This window comes from Sparus aurata, chromosome 6 (assembly GCF_900880675.1).
Source record: "Sparus aurata chromosome 6, fSpaAur1.1, whole genome shotgun sequence".
Lineage (NCBI taxonomy): Eukaryota > Metazoa > Chordata > Actinopteri > Spariformes > Sparidae > Sparus > Sparus aurata.
In genome coordinates, this window is record NC_044192.1 from 32,183,275 (window position 1) to 32,205,662 (window position 22,388).

Below are 22,388 nucleotides of genomic sequence, written 5' to 3' on the forward strand. Positions count from 1 at the left end.
ATGAGTGACGAGAAAACACATCTGTTCATTAGGAAACAGACTAAAACAATAGGTCAGCAGGAAACCTTAATCTTGCCATATATCTGCTCTTAGAGTGCACTGCTTTGCAAAACTTGCACCTAATGTAAGAGTTATGTGAAAACTAAAGAGAAGTTGGTGCAGAGAACTGGAAAACATTAATGACAGGTTCACATTTTTTCAAGTCTATCTCAAAACAGGGACAATAAATATAAATCTACAAAGCAGCTAAACTTTCGAACACATTTATACTGATGTGCTTTCACCTCCACAAAAGAATGAGAAAGGGATCTCTTAATGTCCGGTATGAACAGGTGAAGTCAGCACAGCAAAAAAAAAACTGTTTTAATATTCATATGGGCTTCTGACTGTTGCCTTAAGACAGCCTTGAGAAATGTTGAAACTTTCTTTTAAAGGTCTGGTGTGTGGGGTTTAATGGCACCTAGCATTGAGGTTGACGATTGCAACAAATCAAACACACCACGCCCCCCAGAATCAGACTCTGCGGAACAAGGACCCGCTCCCTCTGTAGATATAGAGTGCTCATTCTAAGATAATGGAAAACATAATTATGAATATTAGATTACATTTCTGCCAAGAGATCCTCTTAAATCCTACACACTGGAGCAAACAAGAGAGAAGTGTATGTGAAGCTGCATTCACAGCCTCAGACCACAGAAATGCATCAAATCAATGACCGTTAACTGTGTTATTATTGTTATTATGTTATGTGCAATTGCAAATTGAGGCCAGTCAGTCACTCAGTACGCATTTAATATCTGACTCCTGGCACGTGAACATGTACATTCAACCTCAGCTATTTCACAAGTTCATGCCACATTCCGTGTTCACTTCAGCCGCTCTGCCACCGCCAGCCACCGAAGCTGTTCGCTGAAATATGATGCAGTAAAGTCTTTTGTGCTGCTTCAGGATGAACTTTTCATTTCATCCTATTTCATCCTGTGCTTTCAAACACATAAATTAAGGGTTAATCAAAGACTATGGATTTTCTTCTATTTTCTTGACCTCCATTTTTCTCCAGCGTCCTCAAGAAAGACTGCAGAGGAAATAGTATGGAGTGCACTCTTCTGCAGCACCAGGGGCTGGATGCATAAAGTCTGATGTGTAGATTCTCATTCAAAACTGTGTGCATGCACAAGGACAGAAATATGTATGCCAATTAATGGTGTCAGATTTATACGTTCCTGCCAACCCCTGATGCTGTGTTAAAAATCTGTGTCAATGTGGAAACAGGAGGGTGCTTCATTTCCACTCCCACAATTATCCATAATTGGATGTAGAAACACCCTTAAGAAACCATTAACATATTGATTTTTGTGCCCCCTCCCCAACTCATTTAATAGTGGACTCATCTCCATCACCAGGAGCCATGGTGGAAAATCACATGTGGTTATCACATTTCCTTATCAGTAAATAACATTAACATGCCACTGTATATTATATTATATTATATTATTTTATATTATATTATATTATATCATATTATGTTCTATAATAATAATGCAGTTTATATTACATTATATTTTATGATATCATATTTCTATTATTATTATACTGAATTATAACGTGTGTATTGTTTTATTGTATTCTAAGCAGACTGATCACGTTTGGTTTTACTATTAGGCTAATCACAAAACCAAATGTGATCAGCCTGCTTAGAATACAATAGGCTCCTAGCTACAGGCCTATATTTTTTTTGTCATGCTTATGGTTAATAAATAAGTGCAAAATATGTTTGGATGCCACTGTGTTACAGGCTACAGGCCACTTAACCTCTGTATTGTTTTGATATAATTCACCACACAGTGAGTATTTTCCTGTTGAAAAGATGGTTAGAACTGGTTCAACTGTTTGTTTTTTTTCCCCGACTATTCCAAGACGTCAATTTATCGTTCACATTAAGGATAGACTCACTCTCGGCCCAGTAGCTCCTCCCCAGAAAGCTGCCCAGGTCGCAACCAGGCCGGTGCCTGGGTTACCTATTGTACATATGTCATCACGTCATTCACCCTAGAAATGAACAAATCCGAGGTTACACATGTTTTCTTCATGCTGATGTTGTAACTGCATTTTAGTTGCTTAAAAAGAGGACAAAAGGACTTTGTTGACATTTGAATCTCATTCATTCACCCAATTTTCAACAGAAATATCTAAAAATGTTGAAATCCTTGGTGCTCAGCAGGGTTAATGTTATTTATCGATAAGAAAGTGTGAGAAACATGTGATAAAAAATGATGCAAAGTGCAAAATAAGACAGTGTACTAATATAATATAATATAACATAATATAATTTAATATAATATTATACAGTGGCATTTAAATGTTATTTTATGTGATTTTCCGCTGTGTGTACTAGCACTTGAGCCGGACCCTTCTACACCCTTTAGTAAAGGAAAAACAGGAAAACCTAAAACTGATTGTGTTTCATCACTGATGCTCCCCAACAGTATCAAAAGTGTAACCATTAAATATGGCTGAGGCTATTTACAGCGCCTGTAAAACATAATCACAGTAATATGTCAGTCGTCATTATGAAACATCACGATGATTAATGATTCATCCGCAGAGCTCGTCTGGAAATAAACTTTACAAAGTGCTACACAATTCCAGATCTAATGAAAAGATCACTAACAGGGCGGATTATGGTTTCAATTATATATAAAGAAATGATAAAATTCATCACTCATGATTTAGAATTATACCTTTAAAATTCACCTCTCAGTGACATTTTGACAGAATGCTGGACTGAAAAATAACACAAACAGTGAAACTGGCAAACAACTGAAACTTATGTCTTATGTCTCTCACCTTATATGTCTATCTCATCATTTTGCCTCGAAGCTATCTTTACAAAGATTTTACACATTTACCGAAGTTTGGCTCAGGGTCAGGAGCTTGCATGTTCTGTGTGCGTACACGTCATTTATACATCCGGCCCCAGATAATCGCATCAAGGGAAACTGCAGAATAAGTATAGAGAACAGTATTGATGGCAATGATTTATTCATTCATTTGTGAACCTTGTGTCTGTATAATTACCTGTCTCCCAGCTCCAAGTCAGCCCCCAGGGAATATTGAGTGGAACCTGACCAACTCGAAGATCTTTCTAAATTGGGAACATGTCAAGGCGATGGAAAATGAGTCTGAGGTGACAGGATACAAGGTGAGTTTGTCAGAGTAATAGCAGAAAGTCCAGAACTGGGGGGAAACAAATAGAGCCTCCACAGCTGTCACCCCAATAAATGGCTTTCTCATTGCAGTGGAAAGATAGACCTGAGCACTCCAGTATTACATTATGGATTGGCCCTGTCTGGCCTTTCAAAATTAAAAGATCTGTTCCAGGTGATAAAATGGAAGGCGTCATGCCACAGAAGGAATTAAGCTTCTCCCCAGCAGTACGACAATGAATCATATTTGATCTACTTTGCATACCTGCATGAAAAAAACACTGTTTTTAATATTGCTTTTTGATAATGCTTTCCACAAACATATAAATATATATATATTAGTCTTCTGAGAAGCTGTAGGGGAGGCAGCAGTGGTTTAATCATTTGGAGAAGGCAACACTGCGAAATAAAAGTGGAAATGTCAGTTTGAATGTTTTTAAATCTAAATTGACAGACTGGCTCTCTGTACTTTTGAACTATGAAATAAAAAGCATTATGCTGCGTGCTGATGAAGATGAAATTACACAACTAGACGGATAAAAAGGATGTCTGTGAGGTCCTGTTTTGAAAAAGCCTTTGCTCCTCCACTTTGAGTCATCGGGGCCAAACCAGCACCTCGCGAGGCATTTCGAATTCATTACCTCCTCGACAGAGAGACTGCATAATCCAAATCTGACTGCGCACACTTCTCCTGCTTTTGTTTTTCCACACTAATTTAAACATGTTGAATGAAGTCAAGACGGTCTCATTTCTGACTGTTGAGGCAAAAAGAATGAAAAGCTCATCCAAGGATCCAAACTCTCCTCCAGGTTGTGTATCGTCAGAACTGGCATGGCAGGACCACCGTACTGGAAACCAATAAGACCAGTGTGGAGCTGCAAATCCCCTCCGGAGAGGACTACCTCATTGAGATCAAAGCTCTGACCGAAGGGGGCGACGGCGCCAGCAGCGGGCCCATACGCATACCAAAGATGTCCAGTAAGTTTCGAATACTGTGCAGCATGCAAATGATTGGAGTTGGAATTAAGCAGAGAGGCAGTGGGATGGGTGCACTCTGTGTAACTAATCCCCTGTGTGACTGATACTGTTTATCAGCTTTGCCGTAGCTTGAACAAGGCCTTCAGAATACACACAGAAATTGCAATAAGACTGCGCCACATGACTAGGAAGAGGAGACACAAAATATACAAAGTAATCTCCGTCCACAAGGTTGTGTTTTCAGTCCTCTTCTTCTGTCTGTGTGTTGGCAGGGTAGCTCAAAAATACTTAAAATGACTTACTTGGCCTTAAAAAGCGAGAATGCAACCACATTGAGGTGATACATATGCACAGTATATAACTTAGTAACATTTCTACTCATACACAAGTGCACATATATGTAAGCTTACATATGTGCATGTATACACATATACATATAAATAGTAGGGGTGTAAATCATCAGTTTCATCACGATACTATATTATATTTACACTTCTGACAACAATGCAATATTTGCAGATATCAGAGAGTCTGTCGTGATATGATTTTGGTTCTATTCAATTCAGTGGCCTGTGATCAATATGACATGACATCATATGACCATTCATCACGATTACAGAAGAAGCTGCCACCCTTGTCTTTTCTGCTTTTGGCCATAAAAAGCAACACAAGTAATTGTGAAACGGACTCCACTCACACACAAAACAATGCTCAACAACAAGAACATTTCACAAAAGTATACAACTCTGCTCAATATTAACTGTAAGCGAGATGAAACAATAGTTTTTTGCTAGTCACCATTATTAGCTAATGCATATGGGATTTTACAGTGCATGAATTAGTCTGGCGCCGAGCAGACTTTTCCTGTACTCCTAGCTTATCAAATTGCATGTATTGTTTATACTTTTCTAACATTATAGTTGAATTTTAGCCTGCGTGCACATCTTTCCATCCTAACATTGTTCAAACAGATGTTGTGACAGCAGCACCTTAGCATCCTGAGAGGAGAGTAAATATCCTCATCATCTTTTTCTCAGCTGCTTGCCATTACCTGCCTGGTGCAAGCACTGCTTGAATATTAAGGAAGGCGGTGTGCATGGACGGACAGGGTGACACAGATGTTCCGGGGGAATTTCAAAATAAAGACTCAACCGAAAACAATGAGATGGATTGAGGTTTCAGGTTGCAATGATCACATTAGATTGCTGATTATTGAATAGATATATTGATCTACTCAATTGATTGTTAGACCCCTAATAAACACATATGTATGAATTTTGAGTGATGTTTTGAATGTTGGTGGTATTTAGCCTGTGTGAGCAACTTAACAACACCATAGCTCTTTGGTCATAAGTTTGACTTTTGACTTTTTTTAGAATCCCAAATACTCCCAGGATATAGTTGTTGTCCCAAAGTACACTGCATGAGTACTAGGGTGTACATTTTGTATTGTCAAAATTACACATTTAGATTGCAGAGATGTGGACCTAAGTATTTCTGACTAGATTCGTGTCAGCTTGAGTCATTTTGTTTTATGACTTTCAACTGGACTTGACAAAAATGAAGGACTTGAGAATCAACTTGGACTTGGAAGTTGAACATCAAGACTTGACTTGACTTAGGACATGAAGACTCGAATGACTTGTCCGTGTTTTAGTGTGTTATCTTATGTATGTCAATACATTGTCATATCTTTCAAAGGGGTGAGGTAAACTAGCCAATAATACTGTAACTAGTCAGGTACTAATACCTAATAAAGGGCAGATACTAGATAAGACTTGCAGTATCATGGCTGAACTTGGAACTTGGCTTGAAAGAGCCTGTGACTTGATTTGCCTAAAAAAATGACTTGGTACTTGCCTAAGACTTGGACCAAATTACTTAAGTCACATGTCTATGAGATCGCTATGCAACCATTTCAGGCCTATGGGCTGTCTTTGTCTTGCTATTTTTAAGTTCTTATAAGGCCATTATGATTCCATGGTTAATATTCATTTTTTGTTCTTGTCTTTCTAGGTCTCAACTCAAAAGGATGTGTGCATCCAGTTCCAGTGAAGATTTACTGTTTCATGATGCTCTTTGTATTTTCTATGTTTATTTTGTAGCTTCTTATTTAAAATGTAAGATATATTAAAATTCACCCTGGACATTAGATTGGATATAGCCCCTGATCCACTCCTACTTTTCAGATTTTTCAGAATAAGCAGCCAACTAAGAGAGTTTCTCAACCAAAACTGGGGAAGGAGAGTGTTCTGACAGGTCGTCAAATGCCCACAAATCTGTGGCTGGACTGTTACTCATAGGGAAACAGCATAGTTAGAATATATTTTCATCTGCCTATTTTCGGGACCACTGCAATCCTACCAGGATGCATGCGCTTGATAAACACGGAGAGATGAATTTCTTATCTGTCATTTTGAAATGAAGCTGAGCACAGGTTCATGTCCCAGTTTCCCCATTCTACTGTCTGTTTCCACCTATTTTGCCTCAACTTCCAAGTTATTTTCTCGGCTTGCTGTTAGGGTTAAGACTACAGACCAAACGGTACAAGTTTCAGTCACTTCACATGCTACACATATACCATTCAAAAGAATTTGGTTAGTGATAATTCACCCTTGCTCTCATCGTTTGGACTTAAAGTGTTAATCCTTTAAATGAAAAACAAAATTCAACGGCAGCCATATGCCATTGGTAGTAGAGTCACACATTAAAGTCTAGTCTTTATGCTAAACCCCGACTCCCAGCTCTTGCTCTGTAGTCAAAGTGCACAAAACGATGTCGCGTTGGTATTCTCATCTAACTCTCAGCAGTAAAACCAATACACACATTTCCCGATATATCAGGTATAGGCACAGGATGTACAAGTATCCACAGGAATTGATGCGTGCCCCAGTGTTCTGTGCATGTTGGTGACGTGGCATTAGCAACAAACAATGGCTCATCCTCTGGTGTCATACCACATGAAACATCTCAACGTCTGTGCTCTCCCTGCTGTGACAAGTCAAAATGGGTGCTGTTCAAAGGCAGCTCATTAATGAGAAGCTTGGCTTGTCCATTCCAAAATAGACTAAATTGTATCACACTGTAATTGCTAATGTTGCCCAAACAGTGGCAATTAGCGTAATTTCTCCTTTAAAAAAAAACAATCATCTGTTCATATTTTTCTACTATCAGATGATCTAATAAGTAGAGCGCATATTAGTTAATAATGCGGATTTTGCTAGTTTGTCACCGCCAGTCAGCATAATCCATTAAAACAGATGACCATCAGGATTAACACTTTAACAACAGCCTCTGTACATCCACAGAGTTAGGACAGCCTTACACGTGTTCTGCATTGATTTTATACAAGGAAACGCTGGCTAGTCTTATGATCAGTAAGCACTTGGATTTGTTGCTAAAATAGACTGGTGTTTGGGAACAGATCCTAAGCTTAACTCCTCACAGGTGTGTAACAAAGCTGCTTTGCCTTATCAACGTTATATTCTTTAAATCTGTCATCGACCGTCTTTAAAACACGCAGATTGTATAACTTTTTGCAAAAGGGCAGGCCTATCAAATGTTGAATGTAAAAATGTTACTTGCTTTATTTGTTAAATATAAAAATGTGTTATATTTCATGTAATGTTGCGTCTTGTACCCCTAAAACTGATATAGATTAGTGTAAGAGCTCTCCTGAATCTCTCTCGCGTTGCCATTTCTTTGAGAATTGTTTAGTGTGATATTCATTAAATGTCAGCATAGGCGTCCACCATACTGACGAGAAACCGCATCTTAGATGAACATGTTGATCAAGGAAACATTTATCTTTGAACAATGTACGTACAGCAAGACAAATCAGCATTCATATCTTGCTATTTAGAATACATTAACTGTACGTTACAGGATATCCAATTATAGCACTGAATCTTCTGCACATGGTTTACATTCATCGTTGAGGAAAACATAATTGATATTGTTACATTATCGCATTCAAAATAGCTGTAGAGGAACATAATAGAGCCTTTTCACAGCGGACATTTAGAGTGGTCAGTTCAGGACTACCACAGGTGTGACCAATAACATCACCGATGGCTCCGTTCACTTAAGTGTCCCATTAGGCCATGTAACCCTGCTAGCTCACCTTAAATGGAATGCAGTCATCATTGATGTTATGAATTCTACCCGTGCTTTGTGGGGACAAGTTGTTACCTTCATACAATGCACTGCTGATTGATTAAAGGTAAAAGGAGTAAGGTTCGCTTACGTTACAACGAGCGTTGCCATGGTGACATGTAAAGAAGTGAAGATGTGCTATTGTAACATGTAAGATTTCGGAATTGTTTGCTATGCACAGATTTGATTTCACATATGGTTTGATGCCTTTTTATTACGTTGTAGATACACTCTCAGGGTGTGCCACTTTCAACACATCTGTGTGACACTTTTGGGACGACACACTTTCCTATTAATATTTAACATACAGTATGTTTGTCATATAAAATGTTAACCAAACATCTGTTATTATTACGTGTGTGTGTGTGTGTGTGTGTGTGTGTGTGTGTGTTGCTGGAAAGTATAACACAGATAACGTTATTATCCTCAAGATGAGACACAGATGTTGAAATGACATACTCGAGATCTGTCATGCCTAGTGTACATCAACCCGACCCTTACTGCTTTGAAGGAGTTATTATGTGCTGTTTCATTACCCAGAACTTTAAATCCCTTTACAATTTCCTATTAAATGCTTTTATGAATCATTTGTATGTATTTTTTGCTAGAATATCTCTGTATGATGTCACAAATTTGTATTTAAATTGTTTTTCTCCCTTCATTTCTGATTAATCTGCTTCTCTAACTGAATCTGCAATTTGTTAATTCTGTAATGTAATACCATTGTATTAAAAACAATAAGATGTCTCTGTGAGATGACAAATAAAGATTTTCACATTGAAAGCCTGTAATCAGTGGATGTGTTTTTAGCTTGTGGGACTGATGTGCCTCGCTGGGACCCAGCGGATCTCGGTCTCGGGAGATTACTGCTGTACTACGGAGTGTACAGTGGAAAAATCACAGCAAATCTAGTGTGTAGGTACACCGAGGGATATCCGTCTCCTGTGGGACTATAACAGGTGTACTAGTGAAAGAAAGGTGAGGCGAGAAAGAGGCAGAGTATTCCCTGGGGAGCAGAGACAAATTAGCAAAAGATTTGTTTTCAGACGTTTCTTGAGCAAAGACGGAGACAAATACAAAGACATTTCAATCAGGAGAGACTTGTATATAACATGAAGATTAATTGCCACGTGTAATAAAAGCATGAGAAAGTTTTGGCGGTTAGACTCCATCGTGATAAAGCTATATTCCGGGGAGTGATGAAGCTGTGTCGAGGAAAAGAAACCCCCCCCCCCTCCCTGCTGGAGTCTAGACACTGGTGGCGGTGATGGAGGAAGAAATATCCTGTAGATCTGACGGAGGGCGGGAGTTGATTCTGGTGAGTGGAGCTGGATATGAAGAGCTGGAGGAGGATGGGGTGGAGGAGGGTCGCACGGATGGCTGACATGGCAGCTGACAGCAGAGAGGAGGGCGGTTTCAAGTTTGACAGCAGAGACACGATTGGCTGATTTGTTTTTTTTTTTCGTGGCAGGATGTGGTTGGTTAAACGGAGATGGAAAATGAAGCACCCGTGGTCAGGCTTCCCCGACTGAACTAACGCTGACCTTCATCATTCTGCTTAATACATTTATAATGGACTTCTGACAGGTAAATTCCATTCTACCTGGAATGTAGTACTGCTCAGAATATTAGGTTTTTACAACAGTCACACAAAAAAAACCGCAATGGCACTTCTTTGAAACTGCTGGCCTTAAAACAAATGCTACACCGACTGTTTACCTTGCTGAATGATGCCCTTTCAGATCTTAGATTAGGGATCCATATAACTCATGATTACTTAATTTCCTCACCGATCTGATTTTAAAGGAGAAAATATATTAGAAGTCCTGTCGGTTCTTAAACTGTCTCACATAAGAATGTGTGAGTGCTCCACAAGACTATCGACCTCATGCTGCTCACTCCTTTTATCGTTGTTACCTTCAGTGTTACGGCTGGCAACACTTTGAGGATTTTCGCAATAACAGTTTTGGCAAACCGCTACCGAAGGAAGTAGCACACTCAAATCATTCTGCACTATTTGATGTGGTTTTTTTTGGTAGGTGAGAGCAATGCTGGACTAGTTACGCGCTGAGGAATCATACAGAAGAATCCAGGATAATTGTAGTAAGCATGTCAAATAACAGCATGCCATGTGCTTTTCACCTCAGGCAAACTACATTATCAGCAGGATAAGGTTAAGACAACAGACGACTAGATAATAAAAATGGAACTACTGACTGGATTTAAACACCAACTAAACTGAGGAGGGGAGGAGGCGCAGGTGAAGAGAGTCAGAGAAGCACCAGTGAGGGGAATGATGTGAGGATGTAAGAAGAGCAGGAGAGGAGCTGATGGGCTGGGAAGAACACAGGGAAGAGGGGAGGGCTAATGAAGCTGATGCAGAGCAGGAGTGGAGAGGAAAAGCAGGCTGGGGAGGAACACAGGAGAGGAAACAGCAGCGGGAACAGGGCAGGACTGATGAAGGTGATGCAGGGCCGGGAGTGGAGGGGAAAAGGAGGCTGGGGAGGAGCACAGGCAACACAAAACCCAGAAAACGAATAAAAGGAGGCAGAAATGACAGGACCATGACAGACAGCTGCTGTGGACAAAAAACCTCTCATCTTCCAGCTCTGGCAGTGCACTACAATGTGACACCGGTCAGATATATATATTTATATATATATATATATATATATATATATATATATATATATATATATATATATATATATATATAAAACATGCGCCGACACAATGCTGAACACTCCCACAGCGTAGACGGGGAGTTAAAAGACAAAACAAACTCTGACCAACCCTGAAGATTTTAAGCTGACAGAACAATACAATGTGTGTTAACTCACTCCACAGTCAGTTTTTAATAAACCAAAATGTACGGATCGATCGACGTGCGCTCACAATAACTATAAACACAGATCAGTTTATCACTGACAATAAACTTTTATTCCAATAACATGGCCGTTGCCGAAAACGCTGACAGATAAAAAGAAAAAGACGTTCTGTTGGCTGAGAGGTGCTGGTCAGATGTGGACAGTGTGTGATGAATCTGGTCTAAGTGTTCTGCAGTGAAGTTCGTTTGGATTTCTTAAAGCAACAGCGCATTCTGAAATCAGGCGAAAGCAGCCAGTTCGAGGGCTGAAACAAGATTAATCCACTCAGTCTCTGCAGACAGAACCGAGTAAGAAACAGGAGTTGAAGCTCTATTGTGTCTGTGAACGGTCAAGCTTTATCAGGACAATGTACTGTAGGCTGCCAAACCATTCCTTAAAAAAACTATAAGACACATCACAAGAAAACCACCAGCAGGTATTTATAAAAAGACCGTCTGCCGCTCCTGATATCGCCTGGCAGCCCCGTGAGATATCACCGGCATCGTCGTACGGGAATGTGTTGCACCTGCTATTTAGAGAGGCAGAATATTTAATCAAAGTCATGTACATACACTCATAAAGTTGATATCAGCGGTGACGATCCAGGTTGCAATTAAATGTGCGATGGATTAGGCAGTTTATCTCTGGCATGAGTCCTGGAAGATAAAATCAGCAGCGGCACGACTTTTTCCTCAGAGCCCACCGGAAGCTTCCCCCGATCACAGCTCATCATCTCTGTGTCATAAAGAAATTGATTTACTGGAAGTATGTCCAACATGGCAGGATGTCTTTAGTTTTTTTTTTTTTTTTTTTTTTCTTAACTACATCTTTAAACATTCTCACTCGCACATTTAGAGGAAGAAAAGTCAAAGGTAAACCGTAATGTGCAAGCATGACACATTTTGGCGCCATGATATTTGGCTCACCCTGTCTGACACATCGTTTAAGTTGGAGACCTGATAAGGCCCGTAGGTTGGGAATTTTCGGGAACTTGTGTCAATATACTCTCCCAGGACTCATTCCCGCTTTACTAAAACCGCTGCACAATCTCCTTTGACTCTAAGCCGCCTGTTCTGCGGGTGCAAAATTCGGCCTTAAATATGTAAAGCAACTGGAAGAACCAGAGCTTGACTCACAGCTTGTAGCTAATCCCATATTCATGGAAATCTCCTGAGAATGGCAGCATTTTCGAGGAGGGGCTTCTTTACCTTTGCTGCGCTGTGCATGTTGTGCAGCTCCGAATCCGCCTCCGCTCATTATTATCAACATGCGACGCTTCGTGCGGGACAATCCGGAGAAACTGCTTGGGTCACCTGATAAGCACGGAGTGATCTGTCAGGAGCTAAATCCAGAGCTCTTATTTTATTCTACACATCACCATCTCACACACACACACATACACACATACACACATGCTGAGAAAAGTCAAATATGGAGGGGATTGGTGTGGAGAGGTAGGCAGGAGGTTCTGTTCCTACATCCAGTTTGAAAATATGATTTGTTGTTTGTATTGAAAGTGAGTTGGGGGCGGGGGGAGAAGCTGACAATATTTTCTGGTACTGTCGAGGCGTAGGCTGCGAGATATGTCAGAAAGTGACAGTGTGTGGACCTGAGCTGAGCTCTAAAGTAGGGATAAAGAAGTGTGATGGACAGAAGATTGGCTGGGAATTAAAAAGACCACAAGCCCTCACCAAGCACCATGGGACAGCTGACAGGCAGCCTGCAGAGCTCTTCTCCCAGGTTCACAGGGAAGAGGCTCTGTGTGGAAGACCACTGCTGAAGGATCAGACTGACAAACACTGCGGTTATCACTTTCATTCTTCGCTTGAGTCTGTGGGTGCCAACGTTTCTTTCCAGAATCGCATGCTAACCCTTGACATCTCGCTGAGGCTGCTGACACGAAATAATCATGAAACCTAATTTAAAAGACACCATGGAGGGAAAAAGTTCTTTCCCTAGATGCAAACGAAATCGCAAGGGTTTTTGCCTAATATAGAATTTAAAGCGTTATTTTGCAGTATTTCGATCCATGCCTTATGTTCATACAGCATAAGGATGGTTCAGGGATGGTAGCAGAATTGTGACAACGGGACAAACAGAAAGAGAAACAAAGCCCACAGACAGTCTTGCCTGATTATACAACAGAACGAGCCACCAAAAAGTCAGTAATAATTCCTCATCGCACTGAAAACCTGCCGCACGACAGCAAGTATGCTGGGTCAAAACTGAATCTGAAGTCTGTTAATGGTGATGGATGGAGAAATATTTTTCACCCTCATGTTCTCTTCCAAATAAATTGACCTTTGAGTTCATACCCAATCTGTTTCATTGTCCGAGCACTTGGGTTTCTTTCCCCAACACACTTTATCGAAAAAATGTTGTGTACACAGATTTTAGCCATTAACTTGGTGATATCAGTCTTATTAGCACTAATGGGAATGATGAGAGTGCCTACAGTGAGGCAAGAAAAGATTAATTTGGGCATCTTTCTTGATCAGACGACGGCAAACAGTCAGCATTCCTTCACGAGACAGACATTGAATGGATGGATTTGGTAAATAGAGATTAAAATAAACAATAAGGCACCAGATGAAGTAAAAAAGAGGCTAAAAAGTGTTACTTTAAGTGACATCATTCACATTACACTCTAGTCTTGCTGTTTTTAAAGCAAGGCAAGAGTCTACGGCAACAACGCACATGGCTAAGTTTGTACGATTACAGTGCTTATTATTTAAATTTATCATGTTCATTATTTTCAACATTTTAGTTTAGCATGCTTTAGCGTTGTCACAATACCGAAATGTCCAACTGTGATTCAACACCTTGAAAAGTTTTGAAAACGGCAATACCAATGGGAGAAGCGGCTTGTCACTCAAAAGAGACTAGCTGGTTGGGTCATTTTTTTAACCTTCAAATAACAACTCTGAAATGATTTTGATGGTACTGAGTCATGTATGGTGGAAATTCTTATACAGAAGAGAACAAATAAAAGATGAATCCCAGAAAGTTGTCTTTGTGCAATTTGTGCAAAGTGATATAATAGAAAAGTGAGGAGTAAACAGAGTCAGTCAATTTCCGATAAAGGGTCAGAACTGTCCACCAGGTAATCCTGGGTGAGACTGACGCAAAGACTACAGAAAGTCACAGTTTATAGGCTACACAGATAATAACTCACAAAGGAGGTCCACAGTCAAGACGGGAAAGTCGAACGGCCTTGAAGGTGTCTCAGTACCTTCTTACAACCAAATATCCAGGGAGCACAGAGTGTTATTATGCACACACAGCAGTGAGGTCAATGCTCAACAGTAACTCATACAGTTCATGCGTACGTCTGGTCATAATTCACAGTGCTAAGAGGTGTAAGATCACGTGAGGTCATGGGTTCAACACATGCAGTAAAACAGTGCAAGGTGGTGCAGGCTGACATTCATATGAAAGGTTAAATACAAATGATAAATGTTGTTGCTACATCCCGTAACAGGGTGAATGGTGCCTCTGTCAAAGCCACTTTGTAACTTCAGTGAGGATCACAGCATTAAACACACGCACTCAGAAACTTAAAACGGTGCCAAAATTGCACAAAATGCCAATTTTCTGCTTAAAGCGAGCCTCGGGCGAAGTGGTCAATAGCTCCATGGCTGACCCTTCACTGTGATCAGCTGGTGGGAAGCAAGAAACATCTTGGCCTGGTTCCTGAGGAGTTGCAGCATTTATTCACAGACGAACAGCCTGAGCTGGACACACACCCACACACACTGCACTGCTATATTCACAGCTACAGTAGAACATCACTGTAAACCTCATACTCAGCCTTACACACACACACACACACACACACACACACACACACACGTTTGTTTCTCTCTCGTTATTCCATGAAAGGAGTTTGCTACCTATATTATTATTACATAACAACGTACTCTGAGCCATTGAAATAATATAATATATATCATATATAATATATCATCAAACATTATTATTATGTATAACGCTTTTCAAAACACATTCTTAAAAGATTTCCTGATGCAATTGTGCATCAACTCGCTGTCGGGGAGAAGAGACAGCATGAAAGAGCTTCTGGTACCTTTGTATCGAAAGCAAAAATGTACTAATTAGCAGCCAAATACAGCTGAGACTGATGGGATAGTCATTAGTTTTGCAGGTACGCCTATCTGCTCATTAACTCAAGTGTCCGACTAAGGAAATGTTTCACCTGGTGATGGCGCTGGATATAAAAACAGAAACCAGCTATAGAAATTCAACCTTAGGTGGACATGAATGTGTGCTAATCCATCCAATAGTAATGAAGACAGATCATGATGACAGATCAAACATCAGGGGATCATGAAAGGCACTGTCAGTCTCTGGTGACCGCAGAATGACACAAAATCTTATTTCAGTCCATTCCGTGATGATATTTGACTGAAGCAAAGTGGCGGACTGACAGATAGCCAGAAGCATCGCTGAACGTATCAATTAGTGCAGCTTCAAATTCACTTGTACAATGTTTGGATAGGGAACCAACCAAATGATGCGTTACACTGCAATCTAATACATCATTCATCTGATAGTAGTGTTTTAACTTTGGTACTATGGCAAACGGGCTCAACGAGGATTTTCTTTGTCCTGGAGGACAATAGAAAACAACTGTGGAGAGGGAGTGGAAACAATGGCTTGACTGATATTCGGGGAGAAGCCTTAATTCAAGTCAAAAATAGAGGGCAGGCATCAAAACCCAAAATGTGTTCAAAACAAGCTGCAGAAAAGTGACATCCTCCGTTACTGTCATTCTTCACAAAAGTCTTTTCAACATGGCTGTCAGTTTATATTGGTGTCAGATATTGGTTACATCCCAGAATAGATATGAAGAAAACGTAAGAAAAAAAAAAAAAAATCAGTTTTGAGCAACAATTCAGAGCTGAGCGGGGAAGGACTGCCTTGTGAACGTGGCCTATATTTTTCACACATCTGGAACAGTGTGAAGGCTGGAAATGACAACACCGACACTCTTCAGTTTTGAGTGTGTCCTACGTCTAATCTCCTGTCATACACTACAGCACGTCTTCACTGCATTGTCTATGAATTCCTGGTAACTTTATTCACTACCTACTGTGTCACTCCTCCATTATTGATTACCACCTGAGGGTTGTAACCCTTACAACAAACAACCGTCTCATGAATACACCATCCAATGCCCTTTTATACTTCTTGAATTTGACGTGTTTTGCGCTTGTAAGTGATTTGTCTTTTTACTTGACCTCCGCCACCTTCACTATTACCTCAGGCGCAAAGCTTCCTCTGTCATTCAGAGCAAGACAATACTGTCTTCTTATCTGTTATAGCCTGCCGAGCGACCTCTAACATTTCAGCCCATTAATGCATGTACGCCATTAACCTTGAAAACCCTCAGGGACCTGAAAGTTGTCAGTCAGTCCATTGTAAATTATTGATCAGTGAAACACGAGTTCATATGCCATCATGTGCTGCCTGTGTGTCATCTTTTTTTATACTGCATACGTAAGTGCAGACCGACGCAGGAAGTGACCCATAAGGCTCCATTTATCCTTTATTCCTTGAGGCCAGGCTTACATCTATAAGTAATTAGTCTTATTCTAATCTTTTAAAGACATTTTCGCAGCTAAACATGAAGATCTAGCGCATTAATCTACTTTGAAAATAGGGTGATACATTAGTATGAATAACAGTATGAATTGATGACTGCACTTAAATTCTGTAAGACTGCCTACACCTGATTAGACATGATTACTCTACAAAAAACACATCAGCCATTATGTGTTTATTCAAATTTATGAAACTGAGACTCAATTACACCAGGTCTCGCCCAATGCGACGTGCATCAGGGCGAGCTATGAGAGCCTCCCACAGCTCTTCAAATAAACATGCATTTTACATGAATCCTTTCAGACACCAGTTGCTGAGTCTGACTGAATGTAACCACATGCATTTGCCCCGTTTCAACCCAATGGCCATGGTGGCTGACTCTGTGCTAGGCTATCGGGGCTATATTTAAGCCTTAACTATATAGCGGCCACTGTTAGCATAAGTGGAGATCACAGCATGATGGCACATTGAATTTTCATTCATGCCAACGTCCTCCATTCAGCTTAAAAGTATACTGCTGACGTAGGGGGAGATTTCAACCATTAACCATTGTAAGTCTCTTCTGAGGGGCATTCAAAAGCATAGGGTGGGGGTAAAATTTGGAAATAGGATTGAGCATAATTAAGTCTGTGTAGACTCAACCCAACAATAATTCAAGTTATTCAAAGTTCTCGTAAAACAGCTAGTGGATCTATGTGCCTCAGCACAGCAACGTGTTTCCTTCAAAAAATGGCGAAGGGTAGTGTGAAGGGTATAGCCTGGCTTTTGGTGTAGCTAATAGCACTACATCCCCAACATGGAGCTAGCAGTCCTCAGACTGTGCCTGGATTGGCAGTTTCCAGTGAATACAGCAGGACTTGTGCACATCAACATAGCCTACAACAAGACGGATCAACAGGGAACATAGCACTGAGGTGGTTTTTGTTGTTGGGTTTGGCTCCTGAGTCAACAGAAAAGACTACGAACTGAGCTTACTAGCTAAATGCAGCCACATTTACCAGCAGTTAGCAGGTAATTCAGTGACATTAGATGCAAAATTAGTCACCAAATTTTGTACCATTTACTAGGAAGCTACAAACTCAAAAAAAATCTTAATTACCTGCTGTACTGGCTTTTTGCTGTTTCTGATACTTGTGTATAGCTGAGATATAGAGAAAGACGTATTGGGGATATGTTGAACTGCCAATAAATGTACTTAATTTGTGAGCGGCAGAATGTAATGTTCCTTCTTCCAATACATTTTCCTGCTCTATCAGTAATAAAGAAACAATTTTGACTTGAGGCAGTTGTGGTTGTTTTCTTGTTTAGCATATATCCAGATACAAATCAGATGCTGGAATAGATTTCTAAGCGGTAATACTTTTCGACATCAAAGCATGTTTGAAGCAATATCTATTCCTAATGATATAATGTTCATGTAATGTATATGCAGCTTTCTTCTTTGTTTGTCTTCCCACAGGTGCCCTGTCCTTCTTGAAGTTGTATTTATTTCATCAGATATCATTATTCACTGCATTATTTTGCCAACAAAATAATTGCTTCCATGTATGATTCCTTTCATGTTTTTCTTCTCTACCTGAATACCTGAAGCCTTAAAGCAAACCCATTTTTAAAAAGTTTGTTTTATATCGCCTCTTCCTGTTTTCCTCTCCAGTTGCAGTTTCAGTGGCTCAAAGTACAGTCCGACTTGTAGAATGGCTCCAGCACCTCTGCAATTCACATTAAGCAGCTGCCTTAAAGGTGATATAGTGAAAGGTCTTAGTGAGTCATTTGCTTAATTTGGTAGGGGTGTGTTCCCTAAATTGTTCCTCACTGTGGTTTACTGGGCTTCACAAATGATCTGCTGAGTTAGGTGAGTGCCTGCAGCAAATGCTTTGCTTAGCATTGTGTCATCATATCTGATACCAGTGTGCTATTCATCTACAGGATTCATTGGTTGTAATGTTACTTCATTAAAAAAGAAACAAAACTCTATAGAAATGTGAAGTAAAATGCCCAAAAGTGAGGGCATGTGGACATATAAGGGCCCATTGACAATTTTTGCAGTGAGAGCCGTCTAAACACAGCCTATGGTGGAACATAAGAAAAATGATGACAAAGTTATGAATGAATATGCTACACAGACAGTAATACCGCAGTGTCACGTAACTTGTTATTTCCAGTTGATAGTAAGTAGTAGTAATACATTACATGTTAGAAGTACACCTGTTATTAGTCCATAATGTGACAGAGTTGTGTGTGTACAGCTTGGAGATGGATGAAAAATGTGTTGCAGAGCTGCACTGATACCTCCTCTGCACTGTCATCAATAACACTTTCTTCCATCATCTGTCAGTAGAGCGTCTATACTGCCTTAATCATCCCATCCCAGCACCGACTGCACACTTTTAATTACCAATCTGAGGATTGCCATTTGTGCTGTCTCTGAAGCAGTTCTCTTCAAAGATGCAATTACTGAGACAACCAATTGCTTCAACATCATTAAGATGCATAGATGTTGCAGAAAACAACCAAGCTTGTTAGCTGTATCACCAGACTCCATTTGTTAACGATGAGGGGGAGCAAAATGGACTTTAAAATGTTCGTCAGACTGGATGAATGCATGCTTGTAATAAAGGAAGCTGAGCAAATATTCGAGTAATTTAGAAAGAAAAGTGGGTAAATACAGAAAAGAAATGTGCAGTTGACCTCAAATGCCCTCACTCACTTAACTAGCTGTCTCCTCTGTGCCTCAGCCCTGATCTTGTCTGGACTTTCCTTTAGCGAAGGCGTTTATTTTCATTGCTTACTTTGTGTCAGGCAATCAGTGTGAGTACTGTGTACACATGTGGACACTGTTAGCACTGCATGAGGCTTTATTGCACACATGTGTATGTTTGGATGGTGCAGCTGGATCACTGTAACTGACATTATTGTTCATCTCCTAATGGGAACGATAGTTGTAATTTATCTACTTTTATTATATTGTTTCAGGAAGAGCAATGGTGTCTCAGCCACTTCTCCCCCCTATCGCTTGTTTCAGCACTATGTGGGTAGCATCATAATGGCATTACATGATTTTGGTGAAGCCGGATCACTTGTAACTGCCGCTCACTGTTGCTACACATTAGCTCTCTCTTTGTGCCAACCGGGGGCAACATAAACAAGGAGCTGCATTACATAATGAGTATCATTCGCACATTGTTCACATGATCACAGTACAGTTTTTATATTAGGCAGCGGCTGGTTGAAAAGTAGACAGATCATTTACCGAAACCCGCTATAACCGTTTTTTGCCGTTTTGTTTGTGCAAACATATCGTCACCTTCATATTCCGAGTGTGTTAGCTAACACTTTATTTACACATTAAAGCAGTTATCATTCATTTGGCGGCATGTTTGTGTCACCTGATGAATGTAAGTCAAATATTCTCTCTCTTTTAGCGTCTCTTTTAGTCTCTCCCAGCCCTTTATATTTACTTTTTTGGCTGTTATCGCTCTGCTGTGTTCACCAGCTAATCTTTAACCGTGTATTTCTGCTGTCTGGTGCTGAGCTGGTAGTTTATGGCTGGTCCAGAGCGTGAAAACATCTGCCTGCTGCTGGCAATGGCGCCTTATGAGAGCGATGAGAGTAAACCAAAACAGTAAAGTTGCAGCTGTGCAGTTAAACAATGAGTTGAAAACTCACCATGACGCTCTGTAAAACTGGGAGAGCTTCAGCTTCAGGTGATAATGCTCCATAGGTTCACCACTTCGAGTGACACATTTCACATTGTGTTATCGATAACTTTTGCTTATATTTCTATCATAGCTGCTTTATGCTTGTGCTGTCAGTTTAGCCTCTGTCTCAATAACATTTTGTTAATAAATATCCCTTTTTTGGCATGGATGTCTTGGAGAGCTTCTTTCTGCCCCTTTCAGATTTACAAATGCCACCCATCATCTTCTGCCCTTGATATGGGGTTGGGGAACTGCAAGGGTAGGCCTATATGCATGCTGAATAAAATACATGATAAATTATTTAAATAAAGGTACTTCAGTGTTTTTTTTCTCTTTGTAGTTGAACAGTGACAGTGCCCTTAAAGTGACCTAAAAATAGCGTTTAAAAATAGTAGGTTCTGCACAACTAACACGTAAGCAAACAGAACATTTGTGTAGAGACCTCTTTTGAAGGTAACCCTATCCCCAGGTCCCCACTGAAAAGTTGCACCAACCATATGGCGAACATAAACAAGTGAATATCTTCCTGAACCGCTGGGGAGCATGTAGCTCTTATGAGCTGTGTTCATTAGCCCCACATGAACTCTGAAGGTGAGCGGGAACAGTGAGAGAGACAACACAGCTGTACACAGGGTGTGATTTGTGTGTTACACAGTGTTGCAACCATGATTATCATGGAATTGAATAATTGTTTTTCTAATTATAGATGTTGTGAAACCACAGTTAAGGCCACAGTCTGTTACCAAGTCCTTGGAGAAAATGGAGTAATTGAGTGCGGCGCACAGCAGATTAATGACATGGTGCTTGCAACTTGGCAACTAGTACTTATTATTATTGGCAAAGGAGGAATGCTACATATTGTCTCCAAACACTGATATGATTTGATGAAATGATCCCTGTATTCCCACTTCACTGATAAGTCCCTGAAGAAAAATTGGACTCATTTGTACCAGTCTCTCCTCTGATCCTGTGGGCAAATCATCCTCCAAAGAAAATTACATTGAAAGGTAGAGGATATCCTGGAGGTGTGACCCCAATTAACGCTGTCATCTTCTGGGTCTGAGTAGTGCTCAACCTTTGGTGACCGCAAACATCCCAAAAATCTGTCGTCTGTCCCGTCCTTCCTCTCTTCAGGGGACTGTCTCACTCACTGATTATCCCCGCTGTAGCCTGTCTGTCAGCACTTCATCAGCAGCTGTTCGGTGCATTGATATTTCAAGGACTCAGTCCTCCATCCAGGTGAGCAGCGCTGGCATGTTTAGATATTTTCTGCTAACGAGACTGCTTAAATCAGGGGTCTTTGTAGTTAGATGTCGGGTGCCATTGATTAGCCTTCAAAGCTGCTCAAAAATGATTCTCTGGTGACAGAATGAACTGCTGCTCTTGCATCGCCAAAGGCTTGACAAAGTCTTACTTTGCATTCATCTCTGAGCTAATACTGCATCTTACAAATCTTTTGAATGCAGACTGATTGAGGGCGTTTTCAAATTTTAGAGTGCTCCACTCACCTCAGCACACACACACACACACACACACAGACACACACACACACACACACACACATACACTCACTCACAGGTGCCAACTCTAACTAGAATTAATGTTTACACTCCTCCTGGCTTCAAAACCCTCTCCTCCAAGAGGCTCATTTCCCAGTCTTGGCTTGGAGCTTTAGTTTTAACAGAGCTGGCATGGGAATCCCATCAGTGACAGGCATGTGAAAATCTCTATATGGATAACTGGAGTGACAAAGAGAGTATAGAAATATTCTGTGTTTGTTGTTTCTGAGTGCATGTGTACACCAGCACACTTGCATGCATACCTTTACAAGCTCCAGGACTGCAGCTAGATGCCAGGATATA

General features: G+C 40.4%; 1 protein-coding gene across 3 annotated transcripts in view; it reads left to right on the plus strand.

Annotated features, from left to right (window-relative positions):
* Positions 1-9,130, plus strand: part of cntn6 (contactin 6) — a 127,511-nt gene extending 118,381 nt beyond the window's left edge. For 2 of the 3 annotated variants that reach the window (XM_030421354.1, XM_030421353.1), the window contains 3 exons: positions 3,090-3,202; positions 4,016-4,184; positions 6,201-9,130. In XM_030421354.1, the coding sequence (XP_030277214.1) occupies positions 3,090-3,202; positions 4,016-4,184; positions 6,201-6,289 (371 nt within the window). In that variant the 3' untranslated portion in view covers positions 6,290-9,130. Of the gene's footprint in view, positions 1-3,089; positions 3,203-4,015; positions 4,714-6,200 lie in introns of those variants that run through there. The other variant, XM_030421352.1, reaches the window with a different exon arrangement.
* The last annotated feature ends 13,258 nt before the right edge of the window (positions 9,131-22,388 follow it).